General features: G+C 43.1%; 1 protein-coding gene across 5 annotated transcripts in view; it reads left to right on the top strand.

The window, feature by feature from the left end:
• Window positions 1-18,740, top strand: part of SFI1 (SFI1 centrin binding protein) — a 71,834-nt gene that overhangs the window by 35,488 nt on the left and 17,606 nt on the right. For 3 of the 5 annotated variants that reach the window (XM_007453169.1, XM_007453168.1, XM_007453165.1), the window contains 7 exons: window positions 799-955; window positions 2,664-2,825; window positions 4,576-4,646; window positions 5,664-5,756; window positions 7,399-7,496; window positions 8,945-9,011; window positions 12,258-12,388. In XM_007453169.1, coding sequence (XP_007453231.1) covers window positions 799-955; window positions 2,664-2,825; window positions 4,576-4,646; window positions 5,664-5,756; window positions 7,399-7,496; window positions 8,945-9,011; window positions 12,258-12,388 — 779 coding nt within the window. The remainder of the gene's footprint in view (window positions 1-798; window positions 956-2,663; window positions 2,826-4,575; window positions 4,647-5,663; window positions 5,757-7,398; window positions 7,497-8,944; window positions 9,012-12,257; window positions 12,389-18,740) is intronic. The other 2 variants (XM_007453167.1, XM_007453166.1) reach the window with 1 other exon arrangement.

Below are 18,740 nucleotides of genomic sequence, written 5' to 3'. Positions count from 1 at the left end.
GCCGTGGGGCCGCAGTTGTTGGGGGACTCCCCGCCGGTGCGGGGGGCGCAGGTTCGTGCTCCGGTTTGGGAGGATCCCGCGTGCTGCGGAGCAGCTGGGCCCGTGGGCCATGGCCGCTGGGCCTGCGCGTCCGGAGCCTATGCTCCGCGGTGCGAGAGGCGGCGGCGGTGGGAGGCCCGCGTACCGCAAAAAAAAAAAAAAAAAAAAAAAACTAAAAAAAAAAAAGGTAGAAGGTATAAGAGAAGGTATCAAGTCATCTATGACAGTCACCTTCAAAGTAGGGCATGCGTTTTGCTGAGTGTGCACAAAGGCTTTCCCAAGGGTGTGCATTTATGGATAATCTTAAGGGAATCCTTCTGTAGACCCTCAGTTTCTGTAGGTCCACGTCTTGGAGACTAATGTCCCTGAGAAAGGGCCTCTTGACCATAGGCTTCCTCTCACTTTGAAAGAAAAGGCAAATCCTCCTCTCCTATCCCCAATCTGAATTAATTATATCACCCCTTGGATTGTCCCTGCTTCTTGTATATGCATTGATTTTATTAGTCCTTTTTTTTCCCCCCTTCTTAATCCAAAAAAAAAATTACTTTTTGGAAGCAGAGAATGCCCTTCTTAAAGATCTTTTCACCCCAGATTCCCATCACTTATGATTCTCCTTGGGAATTTCCTCTCCTTTTTAGCCTTTCCTGTGTGTGTATCTAATTTTAGCCTTTCCAGTGTGTGTGTTTCTCTTTTCCCTCACCAGTACTTCACCTCTGTTTTCCTGCCTCCATTGACTGTTGTCTTTTCTCTGGGTTTCAGGCTTGGTCACGGTGGCAGGAACAGCTTTTGCATGTCTGGAAGGAGAGGCAGAAGATGGTCTCCGCAGTGAAACACCATCAGCACTGGCAACAGTGGAGAGCCCTGAGGGCCTGGCTGGAATACCTGCAGGTGCGCAGAGAGAAGAGGCAGCGGAAAGGTGAGCAGGAAGTCCTGGGCTCCAGGGACAGAGGGTTGTCAGAGTGCCCACTCTCCTGTTGCCTGTTACCGCCAATAGGGTGGTAAGTTATTAAGGGGAGATATAACCGTGTTACACCACAGATTTTCAAAAAGGAGATTGAGGAGGAAGATAAATCATCCTCAATTCACAGTTAAGATATTTCCTTCTGTTTTTTAATCAATATTTAATTCAATAGGATTTTAATTATGCTATAAATACTGTGATTATTATGATTAGTATGATACATACAATTTTGTATCTTTTTTTAAACTTTTTATTTTATATTGGAGTATATCCGATTAATAATGTTGTGATAGTTTGAGGTGCACAGCAAAGAGACTCAGCCATACATATACATGTATGTATCCATTCTCCCCTAGACTCCTCTCCCATCTAGGCTGTATCTTGCTTTTTTTTTCACACAACTAATCAATACTTTCCTGTGTCTTTAAGTGTTAATAAATGTTAGTTTTTAAATGATTGTATTTTACAGGAGAGGGGCTTACCTTAATCTACCTAGCAATTTTTTTTTTTTTTTTTGGCCTCGCTGTGCATCTTGCAGGATCTTAGTTCCCCGACCAGGGATCGAACCCATGCCCCATGCAGTGGAAGTGCAGAATCCTAACCACTGGATCGCCAGGGAAGTCCCTAGCCATTCTTGTATTAATAGATATTTGGGTTGTTTGTCCTCAGTTATGCAGATGCATGTGATTTATGATGTTGAGCTTTTGAACACTATTCTGATGGTTTTGTTTCCCCGAGAGAGGTCAGAAGTAATGATAAATAGGTCATGATCGTAGGTACTTTTTGTACTTCAGTTTCTTGAGCCCACAGAGAAGTGAGTTGAACACTGTGCTGGCCTCAGGGTTAGGCTCTCCTGCTTACCCTAGGCCTCCCTGTGGGACCTCCTAGGCTGCCTACACTGTCTCTTGGGAGAGGGAATGTGTCCGTGTGAAAATAGTGACGGGGGACCGCCTGTCTGGTTGCCCAAGCCTGGAAGTTGAAGGCATGAAGCTATTTAATGATGAGCTGCCGACTAACGTGCCTCCAGTTATGGCATTCTCATTCCAGGACCACTTCCCTTCCACTTGCTGGACTTATGCTCATCAGGCCAGTTGCTAATTAGTCTTAAAAGGAGATGGAGCTGGCAGCCTGTAGCAGCCTGGCTGAAAGCTCACAAAAGCCTTTGACAGCATATTGACCAAGTTGTGTGTCATTGACTCAGACCCTGAAATCCCATCCGGGAAACATTGATAAAGATGCAAAAGTGAAATGGAGTCTTCTTTGAAAGCAGCAGTCGCCATTACTGCTCCTCAGTAGCTAACTAGGAGCCTCAGCCCTTTGATAGAACCCTTTTCTCTTTCCTGGGAGAGAAGAGATATACTGATAGCTAAGGGATTCCTCCCGTGTTTAAAAACCTTTCATTCTGGGACTTCCCTGGCAGTCCAGTGGTTAAGACTTGTGCTTCCAGTGCAGGGGGCATGGGTTTGATCCCTGGTGGGGGAACTAAGATCCCATGTGCTGCATGGCACGGCCAAAAAAACACCATTTATTCTAACGTTCTTTGTGGGAGCAGCCTTGAAGCACTGATGCCTGCCAGTAGTGGGTTTCATCCTATCTTAAAGGTGCTTCCAGCTCATTGCCCAACCTTGAGGGGGCAGCACTTAAGCTATTTTCTCTATTGCAGAGACGGCTGAGGGATTCCACTGCGTCATTGTGCTCCAGACACACTTCTGTGATTGGCGGTGGGCCTGGAAGCGAAGGGAGAGCTTGTACATCCACCACGAGCGGGTAGAGAGGCTGGCCAGGATGATGGTGCTGCGGAGGGCCTTTATTCACTGGAAACACTGTATCCTTTGCACCACCCAGCCCTCTCTGTACAGCAAGAGCTCACCAGCCTATAAGACAAGAGTCAGGAGATACATAGGAAGTAGTTACCCAGCAGTTTAAGACAGTTCGGATCTCTGTTGACTTCTTTTTAAAATATTTTGTTTCATTTTGGGAATATTCATACAAAAGAGTGCATATAACAAACATTTATAGTCTAAAGAATAATGGTAAAATGAGCACAACTCAAAAAATTAGAACATTGCTCACACCCCAGTCTGCTCCTCCCTGACTACATTCCCTTTCCTCCCCCTCAGAGGCATTGCCTCTGCCCTGATTTTGTTATCATTTCATTGCTTTTTTCTACCCATTAGATGGTAGAAATAGCCACAGCCATTTCTGCTTCATTTCGTTTCTGTTTCAGATTTGTTTCATTTCATTGCTTTTTCAGAAAGCCATCTGTCCTTGGTGGCCCTGTCATTATGATCCTAGCTTCCATTCATTGAGCTGTTTACTGTGTGCAGACATTTTGTATTATCTCATTAATCCTCATAGCAACCCTGTGGAGTAGGTCTCACCGTCTCCATTTTACAGATGAGGAAACAGGTTGGGGGTGTTAAGTGATTTTCAAACTCATTGACAGAGCCAGGCTTTTGACTCCAGTGCACCTTCTTAATCACTGCCCCTGCTGCAATATGTGCCAAGGTGTGGGATATGGACCGCCTTGGGTGTTCACCCACACTTCTGTTTGTTCACTGAACTCTTGCTTTGTTTTAAACTCCTGCCTAAATTCTGGAATACAGGGAAACTTGGAGACTAACAGTAGCTCATTGTCTAGTGGGGAAAGTAGACATGAAAACCAGTCTTTGTAATGTGGCATGATAAGTGCTATCATAAAAGTTTGTATCAAGTCCTGCTAGGGCTACTGTGGAGATCTAGCCGAGGAGGTGATGTTTGAGCTGAATTTAAGCCTTGGGGGATGACACGTTCTCCCAACAGGGAGGTCGGGAAGGGCGGTTCAGGTGTAAGGAGTGGCATTTACGCAGGTGTAGGTGAGGAAGAGCAGCCAGGGGTGATGACCGGGGTCTGCAATGAGTTGTGGGGTATGGAGGTCAGGTAGATGCAGGCTGGGGACCAGCTTGTAGGGCCCTTGTGTGCAGTGGTCAGGAATTTGGGCTTAATCCCAGTGGCGCTGGGGATCCTCTGCAGGTTTTTGAGAAGAGAAGTGATGCAGCAGATCTGTACTTTAGAAAGGCTAAAGCTCGATGGTAGCAGCGAAGCTGGCACAGGGGGACCAAGTCAAGTGTACTGCACGGTGCTGGGGGTGGGGACAGAACCAGGGAGACCTAGGGGGGCAGCAGATGGACTTGGCAGCCGAGAAGATGGAAGGGATGGGAGGAGAAAAGGTTTGAAAATAACTCCAAGGTTTTTAGCACAAACTTCTGACTGGATTGTGATGCCAAAACAGAATGCAGGAGAACTTGGAGCAGGTTCTGCTTAGATTTTGAAATGTTTACTCAAGCTGGTGGCAGTTTATCTCAACTATTTTGCCTCTCATGAAATGGGCATGAAAGGGGAGAAAGGCAGATAAGTAACTCACATGGTTCCCCTTAGTTCTTTCTTCCCTGGGTTGTCAGGGGGAGACAGAGGCGGACACCAGCCCACCTGGCATGCCCATCATCTCCTGCAGCCAGGACCCTTCAGATGGGTCACTAGGATCGCTCTGGGCTGGGGTGGGACCTTGTTGAGACAAGAAGTCTTAACTGTGGTAGACGTGCTGCTGTGCGCAGAGACAGCTGTGCGGCGGAAGGTGGCAGAAGAGCACCACAGGCGAGGCTTGCTGGTAAGGGTGCTACAGCCTCACTCAGGCAGCCATTCCTGGGGGACCTGGCCCACGTCATGCTCCTTAAGTGCATCTGGTTGTGTGGATGGTTTCCATCATGAAGCCCCCCTTCATTGTCATGTCCCTATTCTCATTTTGGATCAGAGATGGTGATGGTGTGGGGTCAGAGGGTTTGAGGGCTGCAAAGGAGCCTTAGAAGTGATCTAGTCCTGGGGTGTTCTACATGGCGGACCCCCTTTTTAAGTGGTGGAAACCTAGTCTTCGAAATCAATCAAAGTAGAGAGCTGTGGACAAAGCTAGGTCTGGGGAGTAGTGTCTGTTCTACCGGCTGCTCTTCCCCACCCTCACCACATGAGGTGGCATCCGAACACTTTCAGGAGCCTCTAGGGGTCCACAGAGCACGATATGAAAAGCCCTAGTTGCTTCGCTTCTGTCTCAGAAAACTGAAGCCAGGCTGTGGGGGAATGTGCTTTGCTTAGTCACACATGAGGCATTTTTGACAGAGCTGGAGCCAGGCCAGCATGTCCTGCCTCTACCCCACCCCCACCCCCACCGCCAGTCACCTTTTCTCAAAATTCCTTCTCTCCCTTCTATTTTACTCTTACAAAAGTGCATTTATAATTGTGTAAGCATACACATTGACCCCACATGGAAAAAAAAAAAAAAAAAAACCACCATAGGCTGGAATCTGTCTCTTTTCTGAGAGGCAGAGTTGATGTTTTGACCTTTGTCTGGTGTTTCCATCTGGGTCACAGGGACCTCTCCTGGTCAGAGGTGCGGGTGTGTTTGTTCCTGTGCAGTATCTGTGGACCACAGGGAGTGGTCCCACAGCTATTTATTAAGTGTCTACTGTGCAGGCTGGCTTGTATCAGGCTCTCAATTGAATCTCAAAACAGAAACATTCTCTGGGACATGGGAGCAGCTGTGAACAGCTACTACTGAGCTTTTTGCCACCCTCTTGGGCATTGCTCTTATTGATACAGACACACCACTGATTTGTGTCCATTCTTTTCACAGCATTTTTGCTTTAGAGCCCTAAAAGACAATGTGGCCCGTGCCCGTCTCCAACGAATAAGAAGGAATCTTGCTCACCAGCAACATGATGTCACGGTGAGAGTCCTCTTCTGTATCAAGGCACCTCTTCTGATGGCCATTTTCTTTTTCTTTTAACCTTTGTGCTTAGAGGTTTGTTCAGACCTTTAGACTCCAACTCCTTAGTGTCCATTTTCTTTAGTAATCTATGCCAGAGGCTAGAGAAACTCTTCTCTTGTTTAATCCCATTTTTTTATCTATTTGCTAAAAAAATTGATAGTTGAATCAGAGGTCAGGGACTATGGATTCCAGCCTTGACCTAGGGAATACACTTTAAGTCTTGCATTCCAGGAGGCTTTGGTTATGTTTGCACTGTGAGTCTGTTGTCTTCAGTGGTTAAATTTACCTGAGGGCAACAAACATTCTATCTCCACCTGTAGATTGTGTTTCTGAGTGTAGGAGAAAGGGGCATTCTAATTGTGAAAATGTTCAAGCATACAGAAAAATATAAAGAATAGTGTAATAAACCTCTATTTTACCATCTAAATTCAACAATTGTTAATATTTGCTTTTTCTTCCCCAAATCATTTCAAAGTAAATTACAGACATTATGACACTTTTACACCTAAACATTTCAGTATGCATTGCCCCAAAATAAGAACATTTTCCTGTATAACCACAGTATCATTATCGCCCCTAACAAAATGAACAGTAATGCTCATTAACCAATACCCAACCCATATTCAAATTTCCCCAGTTGCCCCCAAAATGTCTTTATAGCTGTTTTATTAAAACCAGGATTCAATTACAGATTGATGGCTCACTCTACATTTGGTTATGTCTCTTAAGACTCTTAATCAATAACAGTCCCCCCACCCCCACTTCTTTTGTTTAACATGTTTATTAATTGTAAAATACACAGAATTTATCATCTTAACCGTTTTTAAGTGTACAGTTCAGTGTCATTAAGTACATTGACATTATTGTGCAACCATCACCATTATCCATGTCCAGAACCTTTTTCATCTTGCAAAACTGAAACTCTGTGAATTAAACAATAACTCCCATTCTCCTTCTCCCCCCAGCCCCTGGCAACCACCATTCTCCTTTCTGTCTCTTTGAATTTGACTGTTCTAGGTACCTCATATTTGCAGTGTTTGCCCTTTTGTGATTGGCTTATCTTTCTTAATACACTATCTTTCTTAATAACATTAACTTTTTGAAAAGGAATGCCAGTTATTTTGTACAGTCTTCCATATTCTCTAATTTTCTGTTTCATTCTGACGTCATTTGATTTTCCTTTTTCCTGTGTAGCTCTTATAAACTAGAAGTTAGATCTAAGGGCTTGATTAGATTGAAGTTAAACACTTTTTGGCAAGACTACTTTATAGGCAGTAGTAGGTGATAAGATCAGTTTTAACTTCTAAAATGGCTTTGTCTTCCATGAGGCCCAGATTAGGAATACCTTCTTCATTCTGATTTACATAGATTTGGTAGATCCAACTTTTTGCCTTTTATGTTGGCCCAGAATAATTCCATATTGCTTGGCCATAATTATTTTGCAAATCTTCTATATGTTGGGTGCTCCAAATTCAGGTAATTACTGCTTTGGGGAAGCTTACAGTCTTCTGGAGTTACAGATTTGCTAACTAATGGGTCAAGAGAGATCATTTTACCTTTTGCCTTAATCAACTTCTGTTTCCTTCCTGTTTTGCTACAGCTGCTGCACAGGTTCTGGAACCTCTGGCAGTCTCAGCTTGAACAGAGGGAGGAAAGTGAGCAGCTCCCCTTCCTGTGTGCTGCCTGGGACCACTACAGGTAGGGACTGCGGCCTTCAGGCTCCCCAGGGGCCCGTTGTGACTGACTGGCTGGTCTCCAGGAGTCATCATCACCCTCAGTGTGTTACTGTGGCAGATTGAGAAAGGCCCTGCTGTAAACCAGTGTTCCTGAGCTTGCCTTTTCCTTTTGGTTGATGGGATGGGAGGTAGAAGGAGGATGTTTGTGCTGGTGCTCCGCTACCCACTGCCTCAGTTTTCAGATGTTAGTGACGTTCCATCTTGGAATGTAGGCATTGATAGTGTTACAGAGACGGCCCAGGCAAGTGGGTGTTTGTGGCTTGGTCTTGGAGGGTGTAGAGTGTGTCCTAAATTTTTTAGAGTTAATCATTCAGCTAAAATAAATAAAAGCACCACATGTCCACAAGAAAAACTCAGAATGTATAGGAAATAAGTAGAAAGTTAAAAATAAAGTGTGCCTGGACCCCTTCCCTCAACCCCTTAGTCTTACTATTCAGAGGGAACCACTGTTCACTTTCTTGCTGCAAGTAATGTTCGATAGTGCTTCCCTGGTGGTGCAGTGGTTGGGAATCTGCCTGCCAATGCAGGGGTCACGAGTTCAGGCCCTGGTCCGGGAAGATCCCACATGCCTCAGAGCATGGGCCCGTGAGCCACAACTGCTGAGCCTGCGGTCTAGAGCCCGCGAGCCACAGCTACTGATCCCGCGGACCATAGCTACTGAAGCCCATGCGCCTAGAGCCTGAGCTCCGCAACAAGATAAGCCACCGCAGTGAGAAGCCAGAGCACCACAATGAAGAGTGGCCCCTGCTCGCAGCAACTAGAGAAAGCCCGCACATAGCAACGAGGACACAATGCAGCCAAAAAGAAAAAAGAAAAGAAAAGGGAAAAAAAAAATGTTCAATAAACCCTCTCCCAAGAGTATAATTAACTTATTTTGCATAGTTATAGGTATGATTTTGGGGCACTTTTTAATGAGTCACTGAGAATCACAATATTTAACTGAGTCAATTTGGAGTTGTCAGGATGTATCATTATTCTAAATCCTGGTTTACAAAGCTGAATGTGGTTCTCACTCTCAGTATCACTGTGTGAAAGCATGTCACAGACCCAGGTGGTCCTAAACAGGCCCCGGAGTTTGGCCGTAAAATCAGAAAATTCAGGATATTTGGGGGATTTCATACATATTACCTGAGTTCCAGAGACACTGTGCTTGGTGGTCTAATTACCTTTACAAGAAAGTTGCCAAATTTGGGGGGCAAGCCACAGTCCAAAGTCGGGGTGGAGGTTTGGCAGATTTCATGACAGAAAACAGGTTCTTATTTCCCTTAGAATGAAACCCCTGGGGTGCCTTTACCGCTCAAGATGTACCTATGCCCAGATTTACCTTCCTTAAAATCAAAACAAAATTCTGAAAACCTGAAACCTGAAAGTGGGAGGGCATTTACCTTGGTGTTATGTGTTTCATTTCAGAATAACATTGCTACGCAAGTGTTTCAAATTGTGGTTGCAGTATACTCAGAAGAGGCGATCCCAGCAGGTATGGAGTTCCTCAGAGCAGGGAGCTCTGTTGGCTTACATTCTTGGATGCGTTTGCTTTGGAAAGATTCTCGGGAAAGGCCTGTACCAAGAGGTCTGGTGTTCTGATTTGGAAGAGAGGGTACTGTGAAAAACTCAAAGGTATCTGCCCCAGAACCCCCCAGGGATGTCAGAAAGTCTGTATAACTCCTGTCCCTTCATCTGCTTTGAAAATGCAGCTGCTCTCTGAAGGTGGTGAGCGTATCAGCCATTCCATTCACATCTTGACCCAAATTGTTGATTATATTACTCAGCCAGCCCCTCCTGAGACCTTCAGGAGATGTTGGGGAAGCTGCAGAGCCTGAGTGCCATATCCCAGAGCTAAACGATGTGAGACACAGGTGCCCACAGTGGTGGGAGGAGGTGGGGGTCAGGCTGAGTGATTAATGAAGGCAGGTAGAGAAAGACAGATTCAGTTCCATTTAAGAAAGACTTACTGAGCGGCTGCTATGCCTTAGATGCCAGGCCAAGAACTGAGGATACAGCTGTGATGCAAAGCAGGCAAAGTTCCTGCTCTCGGGGGCCTTGTAGTTTAGCCCCAGGATGGCTCTAATGATGGTAGGTAGCCGTCTGGAGCGCTGAACCGAGAAGGATTTTCCAGGCCACGTTCAGGCTCAGGCGAGTGTGTGTTCAACTGATGATGTCTGCACAGGCCTTGAAGTGGGAGGTAGACTACGCAGGCCTGTTTGGCCATCCCTGCGGTGAAACGGGGAGGACACAAACAAAGCTCCTCCTGGTTATTTTTGTGCTGTCCTCTCCACCCCCTCCTCTATCTGCTGCTCGAGTCTAACAGTGAATCTAAAGAGTTTGGCTGGTTCCTCAGTTTTGCGAGGCATACAGACTCCTTTGGGAGCTGGTTCTGTCTACTCTCCCTATTCCTGTTACTGCTCTGCCCCTTCACAGCTGCACTCAGTCAAGCTGCCGGTCCTTCCCTGAATATTCTCTGCTAGCTCCTGCTTCCCAATCTGCCTGCTGCCCTTTCAGCTCAGGTGTCACCTCTTCCCCCTGCTCCACCCCTCGTGCAGCTTTCTCATAGCATGTTGTTGGCTGGCCTCCCTCCCTGCCAGGCTGGGGGCTCCTTGAGGGTATACAGCCTGTCCTGCCTCATTCTTCTCCTGAACTGTTGACAAAGGGTAGCTGCTGACTGGTATTTGGATGAGTGAATGAACACACGAGTGAACAAACAGATGAGCTGCCGGTGATTGCTTCAGAGTTTTCCCCAAGGATCACCTCAGTTCTTGGTGTTTGGATGGGGCTAACCCAGGGCATGGCTTGTTTTTGTGTCACCTTTGCCTTCCACACCTAGAAAATGTTTAGAATTGGTACATTCTTTCACGTCCCTTTGGATTATGTGGCTGTTTCGGAAAGGGCATTGCCACTGCGTCTCTTAAGCTCATTGAATGCAAGCACAGCAGAATGTGAAGAGCCCTTTTAGAAAAAGAACATGAACCCCAGAGTTGAAAGGTTATGTTTATTCAAGGTGGAGAAGAAGCAAAGGGTCTCATTTAGTTTCTCCCTGAAAAAAGGGATCTCCTTGACCCTGGGGCCCAGCACTGGTAGAAGGTCGAGGGTCAGAGTCCTTATCTCTTATAGGGCTCCAGCACGGCCTGCACAGTAGAAGGTCTGAAAAATAGTAAGAGCCCTGCTCAGCTGTTGTTTTGGTTTTTTTCAGCTGTTGTTTTTTAAAAAATCTTTAGCTAACAATCTGAATGTTATCTCTTGGTGTAGATATCCAAGGAGCTCATCAGTTCCTTCTATTTTAGGAAAAGATAAAAATATTATTGATTGTGGGTTTCTTTCTATTTAAAAAGTAATATATAAAGAATGGCAAGAATGTTTGCTAATTGTTGAAGCTGGGCAATAAGTTTGAGGGGATTCATTATACTATTGCTTCTACTCTTGTTTACATTTGAAAATGCCCATAAACAATATGTAGACATCACAGAAAATTTGGGAAGTATAAGAAGACATAAGAAAAAATTAAAACACCCATAATCCTGCCTCTTAAGATGACATTTGATGAGTAAACCTGGTATTTTTTTTCCTCTGTGGGTAGGAATGTGTGTACCCATGTATTCACAAACACACACATAGGCATGCTGTTTAGTTTTCTGTTGCTCTGTAAAAACTCACCCCAAACTCAGGGGCTTACAACAACTACCATTTTATTATGCTTAAGGATTTTGTGGGTCAAAAATTGAGACAGGACATAGCAAGGATGGCTGGTCTCTGCTCTGTGATTACTGGGACCTCCACTGGGAAGATCTAGCGGCAGGGGGTTAGAGTTTTCTAGAAGTTTCTTCACTTACAAGTCTGGTTCTTGGGCTGGAATGACTTGAAGATGGCGCTCTACTGGGACTATTAACCAGAGTGCCTGCATATGACTTCTCCAAGAGGCTTGGGCTTCCTTACAGCATGGTGGCCCCTGGGTAGCCAGACTTCCTGTGTCGCAGCTCAGGGCAACAAAAGTGAGTGTTCCAGTGAACAAGACAAAAGCTGTGTGGCCCTTTAAGACCTAGCCTAGGAAGTCACTTAGTGTCACTTTCGCTATACTCTACTGGTCAAAGTAGTTACTGTCCACCCAGATTCAAGGGAAGGAGGATGAAAGAATTTGCAGTCCTGTTTTAAAAGCCGCCACACGTGTATATGCTTTTCCTCCCAAATTTTGGATCATGGAGGCATATATAGTCTTATGTCAGTTGTCTGTCTTCTTACTAATGTATCAGTGAAATTTATAATTACATACAAATTTAAAGAATCTGTACTACAAATAAACATTATAAACAAAATCAAAAGATATTTTACAGGGTAGGAACAAAATTGATAACACACGAGACAAAGGACTAATAAATTTAAGGTTGAAAAAGCCCATATATATCAGAGTTAAAATGCTGACAATCAGTAAAATGGGCAATGAGGATGAACACTTAGGCCATAGGAAAAAAGTTTAGATAAATATATATCTATACACACACATACATAGACAAATGTATAAAGAGATGCTTAACTCACTTTTAATTAAAGGGAAGCATTTTCACCTATCATATTTCATTTTTCACCTGTCATGTTGGCAAATATTAGAAATAATGATGTTCATTTTAAAAAATGTTTGTGTAGGAAGCAACCCTTCCTCTAGAGTGTGACCCTGAAAGGTCTTTTTCTTTTTAATGTAAAGTACAAATAAAGGTCATTCATTGTTTTACTTTAGCTGTTGCAGGCCAGAGCAGACAGTCACTTTCAGCGGAGAGCCCTCCCTGGGGCCTTCCAGGCATGGAGAAGGCTCTGGCAGTGGCACCAGCAGGAGAGAGTCCTCTACGCCAGAGCAGCACGCTTTCACAGGTACACCATGTGGCTCCTGTCTGCCCTGGGCCAGGCGTCTCAGGTCCAGTTCTGCCACCCACATAGCCATTTGCTTTGTTTCTTAGCCTGCCAGTCCCCTACACCCTGGTTCTTCCTTGATTTTCAATAATGTGGGCTCTTTGAGCTCATCTAGCAGAAAAAGACAGTGTTTCCCCTGCGAAAACTTGTGTCTATCTGTGTAGCAAGTGCTTTCAGAACAGCCCTGGTTTTATGCCCGTTCCCGCGTTACAAGCCGCAGTGAGCCGCATTAAAGCTGCCCGTTAGCTTTCTGGATCAGAGTGTGGTTGGACCTCACATCGCCTTGGCAGGCTTTCTTGAGCGTGATTTCCCTGAAACGCTTGGTTCCTGTTCTGCTAGACCTGGCTTTTTGAAGTCTTGAAATTATCGTTGTCAACAAAATTAGAACAGGCAAGGAGCAGAGCTCCATCCTTTTAGCTCTCACAGGGGCAAACTTGCCCAGAGCCAGGTCTGTGCTACCTATTGGTGGAATGTCATGAAGAGATTATTAATGACTAACTGTTGGCCACTGTGGTGGGTGCGGTGTGATGGGAAAAAGGAAAATATAGAAGCTCATTTGCCTGTGATATCGTCATCTTCACTAATAATTTCCTTCTCACAACAGTCCTGAGAGAACAGGTTCAAAGTGATAAATGACTCACCCGTGTAACAACCATTAAGTGGCAGAGCTAGGGTTTACATTCAGTCTCCCTGATTCCAAAGTCCAAGTACTTGCTACTGGATCAAGAGGAATATCTTTTTGATGACTGGGTAGGACCTTTAAATCTTGGTGAGGAGGAGAGACTGATATACAAGGGACAATTGAAGAACAATCCAAGAGAGTAGACCCATGTGTCCTCAGTGGTGTCAGCACAAGTTCTTCCAGAGCTCAGAGCTGGTGCTGAGGGAAGTGCCCTGGGGAGGCTCTCTGTGAGCTGGGGGTGAGGATGGCTGGCGGGATGAGGAGGGCCAGACTGAGGGGCTGCCTGCTTCTACAGGTAGATGATGGACAGGTGTTTGAGCAGGTGCATGGAACTAGTATGTTGACAGTTTGGGAGTTTGCCCTGAGGACAGTGTGCATCAACTTAGGACAGTGAAACAAGGGGGAGGGACATGCATTGGGAGAAGTTGCAGTGAACTTGGCTTTGGAGGACTCTGAATGCTGGTTTGAGAGGATCAGCCAGAACCCCGGGCTCCTTACACGAAGTTCAAGATGTTTCTAGGGGGTGGCCACAAGGAAAAGTGGCTGACGTGGGCTAGCACTTACCTCTGCCCCCTCCCCTGCAGAGAGCAACTGCACCTTTCCTTAGTTCCTGTGTTGAGGTCTAGTATAAGATTCGTTCAAAAAATGGCTTCACTACGAAAACACACACATACACACCCCTTTGTTTTCTTTACAAATGAGTCATGTTTGGTTCTATTGCTTTTTTGTATTTTGGCATGTTGTGGGGACCAGAAATTGAGGGTACCTTCAAAGCAGCCAAGAGGAGCTCCTAAAAGGGCTTTTGCTGGGGGGCAGGCATGGGTGAGTTTAGAACCATCACTTGAGACAAAAGGGTGGAAGGTGAATCAGAGGCAGGAAGTAGCACAGAGGCTTGAAGGATGGCGAAGAGGATCTAGGTGTTATCTTTTTCGGGTTTAGTGAGATCTTTTTAGAAAAGTTAGTTTTTCAGGTTCCCGCCGTCCTGGTTCACAAGAAGGCAGAGTGATTGAGAACCTGACCTAGAAGCCGCCAGGCCTGCCCAAATTCCGATCCTTGCTCCATGCTTGCCAGCTCTGTGACCCTGGACAAGTCACTCAGTCTCTCTGAGCCCCAGTTTCCTCAAGTTTAAAATGGAGATGATTTGATAATAGTCCTTATCTCACAGGGTTGTCATGAAAACTAAGTGGGATAATCCATGTAAAATACAAGCAGAGTGCCCAGCATAAAATATTAACTGTCCCCTGACCCCTAGAATTGATTTGTGACTCTTAGGGTAAGTTAATATCCATAGGTTTGGTTTGGAGTTTAGCAAATCAAAGTTTTAAATAAATGTGTATGTTTTATCTTTCCATAATTCTTAGGGTAGTTAAAAAAATATTTTAGGAATACGGATGGAATTTATGGTGGAATCTCATGAATTATGAATAAAAATGGTAGTTTATTAACCTGCCAGTGAAATATTATACTGAGAATGAGACAAGACTGGTTTGTCTTTTTTTTTTTTTTTTTAATTGAGCTAAAATTTACATACAGTGAAAGGTACAGATGTTAAGTAAAGAGATTGATGAGTTTTTACAGATTACATCTCTGGATGACCAACACCCCAGTCAAGATACGGAACATTTCCATCACCCCAGAAAGTTCCTTCAAGCCCTTTTCCAGCCAGTTCCTATCCTGCATAAATAACCAATGTTCTGATTTCTGGCATTCTAGGTTAATTTTGCATGTTTTGAACTTTGTACAGTGGGGATCATGCAGTACGTACTCTATTGTGTCTGCAAGTCTTTTAAAGTTCAGCGTAATGTTTTTGAGATTGTGCCAGGTTGTAGCATGTATCTGTAGCTGTTTTTTATTTGCCGAGTAGTATTCTATTGTATGAATCTAAGACAGTATTTTGATCCATTTTAACAGAGGAGCTGTTTCCAGTTTGAGGCCATTATGCGTAAGGCTGCTGTGAACATTTGTTTTAGTGGAATATGTTTTCATTTCTCTTGGGTAGATACCAAGAAGTAGACTTCTGGATCAGGGGTGGGTTTATGCTTAATCTTACAGGTGGTTGCATCATTTTATGCTCCCACCAGCAAATCTGAGAATTCTGGTTGCTCCACATCCTCACCAACTTTGTTTTTGACAGTCTTTTAACTTAGCCATTACGGTGGGTGTGGAGTGCTGTCTCATTTTCCTGACGACTAATGATTGCCCAGCATTTCTTTAAAGCCTAATGAGCCAGGAATGGAAGCCTCTGTAATTTGACCAAGTCAGTTTGATTGCCAGGAAGGAGGGAATTCCAGAGGAACTCTGGAATGCTGCTGTACCTGAGGGAAGGGAATTTGTAACATTTGGGCTCCCACTGAAGGAACTGAGGAGACTCTAAGAGAAACAGGGATCTGTTTTGGATTGATTGTTGTTTCTGAGGCAAGTTGAGGAGGGACTCACTAGGGAGAGCTGTCATGAGTATCCTCAGGAGTGAATGGACATAGCAAAGCTTGTCGGGGGCATCACTGGTGAGGAAGCAATAACCACCCAAAGAGGGGGTCCTTGTGGCATCTTGCATGACGTTGGGAGAAACAGTGTTTCTTTGCAGTTGGCTTTCTGTGTGACTGATGAATGGTAGAGCTGTTCTTTCTTTTCAATCTGAGCTGATTTTCATTCTTTGAATACCAGACAGGTTTTGACTCTTTCAGCCTTTATCATGTGCTTATTGACCATTTTATATCTTTTGTGAAGTGTCTGTTCAAGTCTTTTTCCTCGCTTTTCAAAAAATTGGGTTATATGTCTTTTTAAAATTCTTATTGATTTGTAGAAGTTTTTAAAAAATATATTCTGGTTCATATTATTTCTTTTATTGGACTAGGTATTAAAAATATTTTCTTCCAGTGTGTGGCTTGCTTTTCCATTTTTTAACAGTATTTTTTTTAATTGAGAGCAAAGTAGGCAGTTATATATGTACTGAAATGAATTAATATATATATATATTTTTTGATGAGTGGAAGTGTTTAATTTCGATACATTCCAGGGGAACTTTCCTGGTGGTCCAGTGGTTAAGACTCTGTGCTTCCAATGCAGGGGGCCCGGGTTCAATCCCTGGTCAGGGAACTAAGATCCCACATGCTGCACAGTGCGGCCAAAAAAAAGAAATTAAAAAAAATAATAATAAAAATTAAAAGTAGAAAAATTATATTGTCGTGGTTTAAAAAATTTTTTAATACAGTCCATTTCCTCAGTTTTTTTCTTTTATAATTAGTGATTTGGGGGTTCTCTCTAAAATAATTTGCCTACTCCAAGATCTCAAAAGATATCTTCCTACATTTTCTCCAGAAGCTTTATAGTTTTAGCATTTACATTTAGGTCTGTGATCATCTTGAATTTTTTTCTGTATATGGTATGAGGTAGGAGTCAAGGATTTTTTCTTTTCTGTTCTTCAGTTTTTTCCAGCACCATTTCTTTTTTTTTTAATATTTATTTATTCATTCATTCATGCATGCATGCATGCATGTTGCGCCAGGTCTTAGTTGTGGCACACAGGATCTTTGTTGTGGCATGCATACTTCTTAGTTGCGGCATGTGGACTTCTTAGTTGCGGCATGCGGACTTCTTAGTTGCGGCATGAGGACTTCTTAGTTGCGGCTTGCGGACTCTTAGTTGCAGCATGCAGTCCAGCACCATTTCTTGAGAAGATTTGCATTCCCCCGTTGAATTGCCTTGGCACCTTTGTTGAAAATCAATTGGCCATATATGTTTGTATCTATTTCTGGACTTTCTTTTCTGTTTCATTTATCTATGTGTTTAATGTGTTTATTCTTATGCCATTAAGATACTATCTTGATTACTGTATCTTTATAGCAGGTTTTGAAATCAGTTTATTCTTCCTGGGATTTTGTTTGGAATAACACTGAATCTGTATAGATCAATTTAGGGGAGATTCGATATCTTAACCATATTGAGGCTTCCCATAAAAAGAACTTGGTACATCCTCCATTTATATAGGTTTTCTTTAATTTTTCTCAGCAGTGTTTTGTAACTTTGCATTGAAGTTATGTATATATTTTGTTAAATTTATTCCTAAATATCTTATTTTTTGATGCTGTTGTAAATGGAATTACTTTTAAAATTCATTTTCTAATTGTTTGTCCTAATATATAGAAGTACAGTCGATACCTTGAGTTCCATGACCATTCTAAATTTCTAAATTCACTTACCAGTTTTAGTTCATCCTTCCTTCCTTCTTTTAAAATTGCATAGGGTTTCTGCATAAATAATCACGTCATGTGTAAACAAAGGCAACTTAATTCTACTTCTCAGTCTGTATGCTTTTTTTTTTCCTCTTATTGCACTGGCTAAGATCTCCGATAAGGTATTGAATAGAAGTGATAAGAGGGTACATACTTGTCTTTTTCCCAATCTTAGGGGGAAAACAAAAGCAGTTAGTATTTCACTGTTGAGGTGTTAGCTTTTTATAGATACCCTTTATTAGACTGAGAATGTTCCCTTCTATTCTTAGTTTTCTGACTTTTTATTATGAATGGTGGATAAATTTTGCCAAATGCTCTTTCCACATTTACTGAGATGATCATATAGTTTTCCTGGTTTTCAAATGTTAAATCAACCTTGTATTCCTGAGACAAAGCCAACTTGGTCGTGATGTATTATCCGTTTTACATATTGATTTTGGTCTGTTAATGTTTTGTTAAAATTTTTTACATATACTTTCACAAGGGATATTGGTCTATATTTCCCTTGTAATGTTTTGCCTTTATTTTCTGAAAGGCTTTTTAAGGTTGGTATTATTTCTTTAAATTTTTGATGGAATTTCCTAGTGAAATTATCTGGGCCTAGAGTTTGTTTTGTTTTTTTTGTTTTTTTTTGGTTTGTTTGTTTGTTTGTTTTAAAGTGCCCTTTAATGTCTGTAGAATCTGGAATGATACCACCACTTTCATTCCTGATTTTGATAATTTGTGTGTTTTCTCTTTTTTTCTTGATCAGTCTTGCTAAGAATTTGTTTTTTTAAAAAGCCAACTTTTGCTAATTTTCTTGTTTATTTTTCTTTAATTGATGTAAGCTCTTTATTTTGTTCTTTCTACCTAGATTTGTAGTTTGACGTAGTCCATTTGTTTATTTTTGCTTTTGTTTCTTTTGCCTGAATGAGGTGTATCCAGAAAGATATTGCTAAGACCAGTGTCAGAGGTTGTACTGCCTGTGTTTTCTTCTAGGATTTTTATGGTTTCAGGTCATACATTCAAGTGTTTAATACATTTTGAGTTAATTTTTGTGTGTGCTGTAAAATAGTGGTCTAGTTTTATTCTTTTACATGTGGTTGTCCAGTTTTCTCAACACAATTTTTTTTTTTTTGCGGTACGCGGGCCTCTCACTGTTGTGGCCTCTCCCATTGCGGAGCACAGGCTCCGGATGCACAGGCTCAGCGGCTATGGTTCACGGGCCCAGCCACTCTGCAGCATGTGGGATCTTCCCGGACCGGGGCACGAACCCACGTCCCCTGCATCGGCAGGCGGACTCTCAACCACTGCGCCACCAGGGAAGCCCTCAACACTATTTCTTGAAGAGACTATTCTTTCTGTATTGTATGTTCTTTGCTTCTTTATCATAAATCAGTTGTCCATATATGTGTGGATT

This window comes from Lipotes vexillifer, unplaced genomic scaffold (genome assembly GCF_000442215.2).
Source record: "Lipotes vexillifer unplaced genomic scaffold, Lipotes_vexillifer_v1.1 scaffold1197, whole genome shotgun sequence".
Lineage (NCBI taxonomy): Eukaryota > Metazoa > Chordata > Mammalia > Artiodactyla > Lipotidae > Lipotes > Lipotes vexillifer.
Note: the sequence above shows the minus strand (reverse complement) of the source record. Positions and strands in the feature narration are given on the sequence as shown.